General features: G+C 40.8%; 1 protein-coding gene across 3 annotated transcripts in view; it reads right to left on the reverse strand.

Moving 5' to 3' along the window:
• The window catches only part of LOC126428092 (aminopeptidase N-like), a 332,543-nt gene that overhangs the window by 93,069 nt on the left and 227,096 nt on the right, over positions 1-12,378 (reverse strand). For all 3 annotated transcript variants that reach the window (XM_050089984.1, XM_050089983.1, XM_050089982.1), the window contains exon 8: positions 7,102-7,260. In XM_050089984.1, the coding sequence (XP_049945941.1) occupies positions 7,102-7,260 (159 nt within the window). The remainder of the gene's footprint in view (positions 1-7,101; positions 7,261-12,378) is intronic.

Genomic DNA, 12,378 nt, shown 5'->3' on the forward strand with positions numbered 1-12,378 from the left:
CAGATTAAGAAGCAAAAATTGATAAAAAATTAGTTGTTATAAAACAAAATTATGACTTAAGATTGCTGAGGTATGTGTGTGTCAAAGTAGTAGCCCACAGTGGAAAGTCACATGCAGCAGTAATGTGAAACTTGTAAAGTGTAAGAATATGAAAAACTTCTTGGCTGAACAATTATCTGAAATATAAGTGCAAATGGAATAAATAGGAGATCACAAAACTGCCATCTTGATCTAAAAGAACCTCAAATATTAATTTTGCATAAACATCAACTAAAAGAAAGCTGAGTATAAATATTCCTCCCTTTATTGTTTGCGCTAGCTTCTTTTTTCAATTAGGATGACAAAAATTGTTGCCACATGTATTTTAAAATTCGTATCTATTGGAGGGAATATAAAGCTAGTTACAAGGTTAACAAGGTACTGGGCTGACAAAAAAATTACAGTTTCAAATTAGAAATCAGATATGAGCTCTGTATACTGGCTTTAAACCTGCCAGTGGATCCAACAATGTTGTCATCTCCAAGATCACCACCTCCAAGTCCTCTTGTGTTTCCCCCGCTCGTCTAACTGAAAATTAATTACTTGAGTATATTGTCTGTTACAAACTGACTATATTAGCGAAGAAACGATAGTGTGTCAAGAAAACATGACACAATGATGAAATGCATTCTCTAAATGGTGATCAATTACTAAAATAAATTTACAACAGTCTCTGAAATAGTTACAGAAATGAAAGATAAGCTACACAGCATGCTGTCAGCCCACAAACACAAGTTGACGTATGTAAAAGAATAAAAAATTGCAATGCTTTTTCATTGCAGTGACCTGGTAGTGATGTTGCTCTCTGCTCAGTTTTTGTTAGATGCACCATACAGGTTTTCCGATGCTGGAAAGGGCATTAACAAGAGTACAACCATTTAGTTTGCACTGGACAATTTAAAAAAAGAATGGAGTATAGCATGGAACTTGATCCAGACATCACACCCCCTCCAATAGAACACATGTGTAAATGTATATGCTGTGTCACTTAATTTCTGTCTTACACCTTCCATTTTATCACAAACAACAGCTTCATTGAAGATCATCTGATCCCAAAAATCAATTTGGCTTGTCACACATACTTCAGAACAGGAAGATCGTGTACTCAACTTCTGCACTAAGCCCTGACTAGCCTTAAATTTCTGCACACTTCAGTAAAAGAACAAACTGATGAGTATGAAACAAACACAGAGCCACAGTTCTCAGACTCATATTCACGGAACTACAGTATGAAGGCAGGAAGGTCATATAGCAGGATGCATAAACAGTGGCACCTCGATTTATAAGCACATTTTAGCATATACATGAAATGTGGTGTTATACACCCTAAATCTAAGTAACAATTAAACCTAGCCTAATTTGAAAAGACTATTATAGGTATATCGTTTTGGGAGTAATGCAGCACAAGTTCAAGAAATTGCTTTTAACAGAAGTGATAAACTGCTGCTACACATACACACACAAGCATTTGAATAAAAAGTAGTGAATCTTATTTAGCTGTCTTGCCACAGTTAACACCATATTTTGCTGGTCTTCTTACAAATGACAACTATGCAAAGTCAATGTTTTTCTCAGTTCCTGATACTGTTGTGGGTGAAGAAAAACCTTACCACAATCAGCTCCAAAAGGGTGTAGAAACACCAGACCAAATTCATTACTGCCTAAGTAACAGAACTTAATTTTTGCCTGTCCTTATTCAAATGCATATCTACATTCCTTTCTGTTCTTTTACAAATATGTGTGCACAGCATGTCACTGCTACAAACTGACAAACAAAAAAGCCTTCCAAATTATAATTTTTAGAAATTTAAATTCCAAGAGAGAGAGCACAGCATACTGAAAATATAGTTCTCGTTTTTCATCATTTCATTCATGAACACACTATAAATGTTTCGAAAATCTGAGACAAATGATAGCTTCCAGAACAAATATTTAAAATATTTATTTCATCCAGCAAAAGAGAGGAAAGGGAGGTGGGGCGGGGTATTAAAAGTATTCAAGGCATCACTAGGAAAGCTGCAAAGAATGAGGTAGATGAGACTGCTCTCGTTCTCTTTCGTTGTGTCCATTTTGACCCACGCACAGCTCAAGATTCGTGCTACGTCCTCAGAATGTCAAATTTTGGTGAGTACTTACTTACCTAATGAATTCTGGTGGGTTTCTAAAATGGCTGATGTAAGACATATTTGCAATGTCATTCTGATTCCATTTTACCGTATGATGTTCAGAATAAACTTGCAGCATCTGATAAAAGTGCTCAGAAAACTCGTAAAAAATATGATGTATTATAAACTGTATGATCTCTAGAAAATAGCTTTTTTAAATCTAACTGTGTTGTTTTGTGTATAGATTTTTAAAAAAGTCAAAATGGAAAACTGAAGTTGTATTTTTCTTAGGATTGGTTAGGGTAAGTGCATAGCTGTGCACGATAGGAAGCATTCTTTGGTCCTTTCATTCAGTTTAGTGAGCGATTCCTTTACACCTGTTTCTTCACAAACAGCCTACTCTATGTGAAATAAACACACATATTTAATATCATATATCATTTTCCAGGTTGTGTCCTGGACAATAAATTATTGCTTTTCTACAAGGTGTACGACTTTTCTCCTGCCGTTTGCTGATAGGTAGCGGTTGAAAGAAACAGATTGCAGACGTCAGCCAGTTAGCTCGGACCTCGGTCAACATAACCTCATTCAAACATTAGTTGTTTTGTGTCTGCATGATAAATTTGTTCTTGATTGAAAATGTCAGTTTACAAGCCTAAGTCTCGTCATTTATGGGAGGTGTTACTGTTTTGTTTCAATACGAAGAAAACAGCGGCTGAGTCTCACTAAATGCTCTCAAGTATGTATGGTAAGGACGATATTAGTGAAGGGACATGTCGCGAGTCTTCAAGAACGGTGATTTTAATTATGTAGACCAGCATACTGGTGGAAGAGAGAATGTTTTCGAAGATAGAGAATTGGAGACATTGATGAGTGAAGACTCGTGTCAAACTCAAGCAGAATTGGCACAATTAGTGGGAGTGACACAGCAAGCCATTTCAAAATGTCTCAAGGCTACGGCATGGTTCAGAAAGAAGGAACTGGGTCCCCTGTGAGCTGAAACCAAGAGATGCTGAACGGCATTTGTGTGTTTGTGAACAGTTGCTTCAGAGGCAAAAATGGGGATGAAAAATGGGTTCATTACAATAATCCTAAATGCAAAAAATCATGAGGATATCCTAGCCATGCTTCCACATTGATGGCCAAACCAAATATTCTCAGTTCCAAGATCAGGCTCTGCATTTGGTGGGAGCAGCTCAGTGTCATCTACTATGAGGTGTTAAAACCAATTGAAACAACCACAGGTGCTCGTTAGCGAACACAATTAATGCATTTGAGCAGTGCATTAAAAGATAAATGACCACAATACAGATAGAGGCACTATAAATGATTTTGCAGCACAACAACGTTCAACCCCATGTTGCAAAAGAGGTCAAAATGTACTTGGAAACGTTAAAATGCGAAGTCCTACCCTACCCATCATATTCTCCAGACATTGCTCCCTCTATCACCTGTTTAGATCAATGGCGCATGGCCTGGCTGACCAACACTTCCCATTTCATGAAGAAGTCACAAATTGGATTGATTCGTGGATCACTTCAAAAGATGAACAATTTTTTTGATGCGAGATTCATACACTGCTCGAAAGGTGGGAGAAAGTAGTGGCCAGCGATTGAAAATACTTTGAGTGATACATGTGTAAACAATTTGTTTCATTAAAGCCTCAAATGTTGGGGAAAAAATGGCGGAAGAAAAGTTGTACACCTTGTATTTCTATGTGGTCATCACGAATATACTTTCACAATACTGACATTAGTATTTAAATTTAACATAAAAATAAGAAATTTAGTGTGATCTGTCAATTTTGCTTGGAGTGACTGATTACTAGTGTGTTTCTAGGTGTTCTGCTGAGTTGTTGTTTCAATTTCATGAAAAATATTTTGATGACTCATCAAACTGTCTTCTCCCAGTGCTGTGAGTATTGATGTCACATGTACAAACTGCTTGGACTGAAACCAGGCTGTCAGTCTCATGCCACTATTTACAGCCAAGTTTGATTCCCAATGATCACGACACCCTTTGAAGCTGGTTTGTTTTCCAGAAGTCACACTCATATTCCGTGAAACACAAATTCTCTCAGTGTTTTCCAATTGAGTGGGCCCCAAGTGTTAAAAAACCCTTGACCGGGCTGTTTCTTACGCTGCAATCTTTTTCTGCCTGTGTAATTATTCCCGTACCTTGGAGCGCTTGCCTGCAGTGCGACATAATCTGTCATGTTCTGGTGCACTTTTCTCAAATAATGTGATGGTTGTGATTGTAAGGTGGCAACAATTTGAATCTTTTGGTGGCAGGAATGTATACTATGAAAATAAGCAGGATTTATTTTCACAGTCTCATGAAGGTAGTTACTGGAGGATCTAATGCTTGTGCAATACTTTTCAGAAAATAGATGTTTCAAGAATTTCTTTTCTTGAGTAATACATTCCAAAATTGAGTTTTTGAACTGTGTCTTGTAGGATTACATTGCGAACAAAGAACAGATATCTTAATCGTTGGTTGGTACCCATCTGTGCACAAGCAATCATTGTTTTAGTGTTCGCACATATGAACTTACAAACTATTTGGCATATTTGTTTTGAATGATTGTTGTTAACAACCTACAGTAAAAAACAAACTTGAAAATAATACCATGTGGTCCCTTGCTGCTGGAGTAAAACTCTAAATACATTGTGTAGAGCCTCCCAATTATTGCCAACTACAGGCCCAAGCACCGTTCATCGAGCAAGCAGCACAGTACTGCCAAGGCAGCCACAACTGAGTTTGTTGAACACAGTCAGGGGGTTAAACAGAGATCGCTGTCCCTGTATATTAGGTTTCCTGACATCTTCATTTCAACAGAGCCCTTAATTATTCTGTCCCAGGTATTCGGCACATTTGCACCACAATACTGCTTGCATTGTATATTTCATTTGAAGACATGACGGAAAAATGGGCTAACCCTCAAATGTAAAATGTTGCCATCTGTTGCTGGATACGAAAACGATCAAAACTGAGATTGGTCTCACCCGTAAACGTCCTAATGTGATATTTAGGGGTGAGACCAACGCCAATTTTGATAGTTCCAGTACCCAACAACAGATGGCAACACTTATCCCTAAGCTTTTACATTTGAGTATTAGCCCATTTTTCTGCCCATTTCATCAAACCAATTTTTCTGTGCACGTTTCCATTTCACGATAATATCCAGGACAGTGCTCGAGGCCAGCTGTTTCGCTTGGTTGTTTTAGTTGGGTGTGTTACTGATGCTTCTTGCATCTCTCCTTGACTGTTCCGACATCTGCCCCACATGAGAAACACCACATTTGCATAGAATGTGATAGACAGATAGCTTTCAGAGATTGTCTTAAACAATACAATAGTTGAAGGGAGTGAAATACACTGGATGCCATGTTTCCATAGGATTGTAAGGTATGCCCAAGGCCAGCAAAAAGGCAGGTAAGAGATTTTTGGCCTCTCTTCCTTGGTTTCAATCTCTTGTTTTATATGGGGCAGCCAGTCTGAACAGTTCAGGAGAGATGCAAGGAATATCACCGACATTCCCGACTAAAATACACAAGCAAATCAGCTGTCACTGAGCACTGTCTCAAACGTTATCACAAAATGAAATACAACGAGACCAGAATCATGGTGTGAACAGTAAATTTCTGGGACAGCATAATTAAGAAATTTGTCAAAATTAATATGACATAACTCAAAAACCCGGGATGGCAGTTTTACTTGGACAAGGCTTGGGGGTCTGGCATTAAATTTATTACAATCTCATTAGTCACCATAACCATCCACTGAGAGAATTTCTCACAATGTGAGTTATGAAAAACAAAAGAGCATCAAAGGTGTCAGGAATAGAACTTCGCTATAAACAGCAATGTGCGACCAATGTTAGTTCACAGTCTGGTTGGAGCCCATGTAAAGAGTACACAGTACAGCAAAACACGCAGCACCTGAAGAGGACAGCTGCGCTGGTTGTTGAAATATTGTGCAGGAAATGGGAATAACAACTCACCAGAACACCTGGAAGCACATAACTAAGAAATTAAGTATTACAGAATACTGTACCGATAATGTATGAACCATTCTTGTGTAGAAACAGGTATTAAGTAGGGAAACATATGTATAAATAGAAACAATCAACTGAATAAATGTTATATGACTGTGGGTGAGTGGTGGCACCCAAAGATAATGGAGAATTAATTATGTAGAATACCAAATCTGTGAAGTGAAGAAATAATTAAATTTAATAAAAATGTGTGTGCTTTTTGGATGTTAACTGAAACATGAGATATCCAAATAATGATGTAACATAAAAAGCTTTGTACAGTGCAGATTTATAAAAAAAAAAAAGGGGGGGTGGGGGTAAAGGACTATTGTAACTGTTGTTATGTTATTTATAAGCACACAGCAGAGGCTGCTGAAGACTGTAATTTTGAGATAGATTTTTGGAGCAGACTGTATGTGTTTGTTTTGTGACATTTTAAAATAAATGGAAGGTAAAATGCGCTTACTCTGTTGACATGAACTGAATCTATTCAACCTGCACCAAAGACAGGTATTCAGAGCAAACTGGAATTTTAAAATATAATGTTCTATCTGTACTGCAGGAATATGTAGCTGTGTCACTGGCATTAGTTCAGCTGATCATACAGAAGTTATTCTATTGTTATTATTTTTGGCTGATTTAGATGGGATGAAATGTTAAATAATCTTGTACGCATTCCATCATTATGAAATCTCAGTTTAGGTTCAGTGACTGCTTTCCACTACAACTGAATTTATAAACAGAATATAAAGTTTTTCCAGTGAGTTTTTGAGGATGCTTGTAGCAAAAATCAAAATACGTCAGCTGAAAATTGATTCGACTACAGAGCACAACCAATGCTGTTGTACTGTAAAAAGACTATTGTGCGTTAAAAGTATTAGCACCACACACAATATGCTAAAATGGTTGTTTATGGCTTACCTGAGATGCGGCCGAACTATCATTCGTATCTGGAGTGGCACGGCTGTGCTGTTGGCAGAGGCATTTGTTGAAGGTGCTTCTCTCTTCTTACGGCGCCCAGGAGTCGGAAACAGTGCATTTGCCTGTGCAACTGCAAACCCAGCTGAAGTTCCTGCATTCCTGAAACAATTGGAACATATTTCACAATAAGAGACAACTAAACACTATTCTGCACCGGGTCGAAGTTCTGTGAGAAAAGGAATGTAAACATACATTTCTGGTAATATGAGGACTAACTTAAGTCTCTAGAAAAATATTAAAAGAATTTTATTTTGTACAGTCTGTTTCACTCTCTCTCAAAATATCTGTGTCTATACACTTTAGCATATATTCAATCCTGGAAACATTTTTTTCAATCCTAGTATTAGTGCCTCGGAAAGAGCTCTGAAACAATTCGATAGCTTTCTGACATAATGAAAATTATTGTACTTGCATTTTTTGCTTCATTGAAGACATAAATATCGATCGTCGGTTGTCATGATTAAAAATTATGTGATATTATGGGTCATTTTTCTTTATTTTGAAAATGACTTGTTGCAAACAAACTGTTGCATAGTATTCAGAATTAACTGTTTTTCAGTCATCTATAGTGACAGACATGAAATGTCCAGTTACTGATTGCCAAACTTCAACAATGAAATGTCCAGTTACTGATTGCCAAACTTCAACAAAGCAATAAGACATGTTCTTGTTGAGTTAGGGCTTTAGGAAAATTTTACACATATCAGCCATCAAAAACTTTCACCTGAAATTTCTATTTTTTTAATCACCATTTCCTTTAGCACTCACATGAACTACTTGGAAAATTTCTTAGTTGTCACTGTTTCGACAAAAGTGTAGGACAAAATTTGAAACTATAGTAATACCTGCCTCAATAGTACCACCTAATGGTCCTTTGTAAAAAGACTCTCATATAAGGATACACTACTCACTTTTACAGTATATGAAAATCACAATCACCACCACCACCAGCACCTTTAACAACCCCTAGTCTAGTCTCTATGTGGAGTGCATGTTAATAATCAGTCTAGTTTCCACTATCTAGATCTTATTTGTAAGCTGCCCTTAACATCCTGTAAGTACATCTTGAGTCAATTAATCAAAGAGTTCTTTTGCTCTGTCCATCCTTTGGGTTCTTATTCCCTATAATACTACGCTATCTGTGTCATTTATTTTACCTTTAGTTACACTACTCAATGGAATTAAGGAATCACTTTCCTGAAGCCCCAAATTTCCACCCATTGCGACAGTCCTATATAATGGGCAAAACGTGGTGCCTTGCAATGTCACCCTTGGTTTGGTGACACTTCAGACATCAAGATGTCAGACACTTACGAAATAGAGGCCACACTTCAGAAGTTCATGTATTATGTTAGGTGGGTTAATGAGATGTCACATTGGCACCAAAGTTCACAGCAATTCTGCCCAGTACCACCATGGATGTATCACATGATAAGAAGGTAGTCACACTTCCTCATGCCCACATTTCACACCTTCTTTTGACACCTCTGCAACGGAGGTTAAAACTGATTCCCAGCACTGAAATCACGGAGAGGCACAACGGCACTAAGAATGGGCACGAGAAGGCCACAGGGGAGTGTTAATGAAAGCACCCCTTTCCCCGTGACATTGATTTTCTCACATTTTACGATCAAAAACGAAAATTCGCAGTGCAATGAGCAACAGGAAGATGTTCTTCACAATCTTTGAGACTGCTGACACCTTTGCACATTTAAACCCTTCTCTAAGGACATTGTGGGGCCACATCCCCACTGAACATTATCACACCCATTTCCAGCCCCCACCAACCACAACTTTCTCTCTCGTGTACAGGTTGGAATCAGTAGGGATGTCCAAAACTATTTGACAAACTCTCAACATCATCCAAAGCAGCGAAAGGTGCTTAAGTTTTCAATGCTTGTACTTTGTATCCTGCTGTGGCGTTATCATGAGGGTATGAGACACTGACATAAGCGTGAATAAAACAGCAGAGGGCCCTTCTAAGACCCACCAGCTTAGCAAAACACTCAGTGGCAACCCCCTCCACATTTACAGAGAATTTTAGAAATGTAACTGTACAGACAGAAGCTGTGACGGGAGTACCAGGTGTCTGCAGGCAGGCTACACTGCTGCTCTTTCATCACCTAACCATATGAATTTGGGGAGTGTCAAGGGAGTAGCCAGTCTGCAAGCACCTACAACATTGTCAAAGTTTCTGTTTATATAGGTACATTTCTGAAATTCTCAATGAAGATGGGACGACACCACTGAAGGTTTTTGCTGAAATGGTGGGGGGGGGGGGGGGTCTTGGAAGTCCCTCAGCCATTTTACTCATTCACGTCAATGTCACATCTCCTCGGGATAATGCCACAGGATGACACAAAATAGGAGTTCTGAAAAAGCATGAAAACCCTTAGCTGCTTTGGGTTATGTTCAAGTTTCACTGAATGGTTTTGGACAGTCCATAGTAGTTCCAACACAGACAGGGTGTGATTCAAAAGTTTCAAGACTTAACTCAGAACTAGAAATTTATTGGACATTTAAGTACAGAGGACTAAAATTCTTTAAAATATGATTCTTCAGCATCAACACAGCGCTGCCAGCACGTCTTCCACTGTTCATAGCCCTTCTGGAAGGCCTCAGGCATCATGCTGTGAAGGGCTCTCGTTGAAGCCTACTGGATGGTGTCGAAGGAGTCGAATCGCATCCCTTTTAGGCCTTTCTTGATTCGGGTGAAGAGGAAAAAGTCACTTGGAGCCAAGTCGGGGCTGTAGGGTGGCTTCAGCAGTGTTGTCATGTTGAACTTGACCAAAACTTTGGTGGCGGTGGCACACGACGTGTGAACCATTAGTTCATTCCCTGAGACCGCCCACTACTTCCCCCACCCGGCGGAACCAGTCAGCACGCGCTCCCCTACTCGAAAATGAATCAGTCTTGAAACTTCTGAATCACACCTTGTACACGAGAGCAAAAGTTGTAGTCGTGATGCACTCCAAATGGATGCGATCACATTCAGTGGGAATGTGACCACAAGATGTCCTTAGAGAAGGGATGCAGTCTCAAAGGTTGTGAAGAATGTAGTCTTGTTGCTCATCGAACTGTGAACTGTCATTTTCGACTGTGCAATATGTGTAAATCAACACTGCAGGGAAATTTGGTGCCAATGGGACATAATTAACACGCCTTACATGTCACACATGAACTTCTGAGCTGTGACCTTTTTTTCGCAAGTGTCTGTATGAAGCATTGTCAAGCTCAAGGGTGGGTTCACAGAGCACGATGCTTTCACACAACTACAGAGGAAGGTTTTACACACCATTGAGCAAAATTTCAAACTTAAGTATCACAGCGGGTGGTTATAAGGACTCTTTAATTCTGTCGTGCAGAGCCATATCATCTGGCCATTACAAATGCCAGCATACACCCACATCCTGTGTGTTATATAGTTGCTGGAAAGAATGCACTTCTCTTCCACAGGCACTAGCTCTCTGGTAAGCTACACACACACACACACACACACACACACACACACACACACACACACACACACACACACACACAACCATCGATAGTGACACTGTGATAGTGGACTTATTCTTCGTGCACAATCAAGAGTCCACACGTTCATATCTGTCCACCTCCCGATACACGCCACAGCATATCTGCCAGCAGGCAGACGGATCCCGCTCTGGGCAATTATGCCAGTGTCAACCTGCAGCCCATCAATCAGAGCCAAATGACTCCCCTCTAATGGCTTCACACCACCCACCTCCCGTGGCCCACCAATTGGAGCCACATTGCTTGCTGCCGTACGCACTTTGACTGTGTCCTCGCCTCAAGGTCTCGCCGGACTCCAGCTGTGCCCTCGTTGCTGCATCTTACAGGGAGCCAGTCACGTACCCATTGCAGCATCATCCCCAGTTGCCAGCCATCCCCGTACCACAATACCATGCCGGCTTCCTGCAATGCTCACGCTGACAACATCAGAACTCGCTGGATGGCATCCTGCCCACCATATTTGGAGCACAATTCTCTGTTGTATTACCTCGTGACATACTGTTAACCTTGTCTTGCTTGTGTAATAAATCATTACATGTGTTTACATGGGAACCACTGTTATTTCATTTGCCATCACCACCACACAAGGATACAAAAGCTGGGGTCAAGGGGCTGTTCTATCAGTGTTCCTAGTGTCTAGCATCCTCACATCTGGACACAGCTGCCACCATGTCCCCTTTCATTCCAGCTGAGCCCACCTGCCTTCCTGCCAACATCCCAACATCCCGTCATGGTCTAGCCATACCCACTGGCACCATCTCTATAGATCCCACCTGCCCTTTGGAGTCCGGTCGACTCGGGCGGCATCTCTGGGAGTCACCATCCGGCTAGCGCACCTCTTGTTGGCCACTGACACCTCCTCTATGTTCCAACCTCTCCTGGCTGAGCCTGTGGACATCTCTGCCAATGTCCCACCAGCCTGTCGGCCTCTATCTGGGCTGACACTGGCTCGATGCACGCCTCGCTTCTGGGCCCTACCGAAGCTGCCTCACTGTTTTCCTGCTGTCCCAGAAGTTTCTTTCGATATTTCTGGTGCTCTCCTGTGCGATCTTGCCACCTACAGTATTTCCATGCCTCTAACCCTTTGTGCACCCTCTCAGGTGTATTGTGCGATTCCAGCTGCAAAGGCCCTCATTTAGGTGCGGGAGTAACATGCTGTTTTCTCCCTTCTTTCGGTGACGTCTATCCCGGAGCTTTCTTCTCGCCATGCTCCTCTGCACATTGCACTTCCAGCAGCACCCTTTCCACCGCTTCAGGTGTGCCTCCCAGTTTTACCTGATCTATTCACACGTTTCTCTGCAAGCTTTGCACTCCTAGGCAGGCCATATCTCCCAGCACCCGCCAATACCCTTCCATCCTGTCATTCCTTTGGTGCTCACAGCACGTCCCCCATCCAAGGACCCATCTCTGCCCTCTGGGCATGACCGTTCCCCCTTCGTCTCCTTCAAATCCAGCTGAGATTCCTCTGCTACCCTCTACTCAGCAGGCGAAGGATATTATATCTGGCTGTATCACCTGGCCACAAGAATCGTACTATATCTGTGTCCTGTGGGTTGTCTAGTTACTGGCTCTAAGGCACTTCTCTTCCAAAACTGCTACTTCTACCCGAAGTTGCTCACGCATCACAGATAGTGGCACTGATATTGTGGACCTGTTCATTCTCCATATTCATTCTCCATA

This window comes from Schistocerca serialis, chromosome 12 (genome assembly GCF_023864345.2).
Source record: "Schistocerca serialis cubense isolate TAMUIC-IGC-003099 chromosome 12, iqSchSeri2.2, whole genome shotgun sequence".
Taxonomy (NCBI): domain Eukaryota; kingdom Metazoa; phylum Arthropoda; class Insecta; order Orthoptera; family Acrididae; genus Schistocerca; species Schistocerca serialis.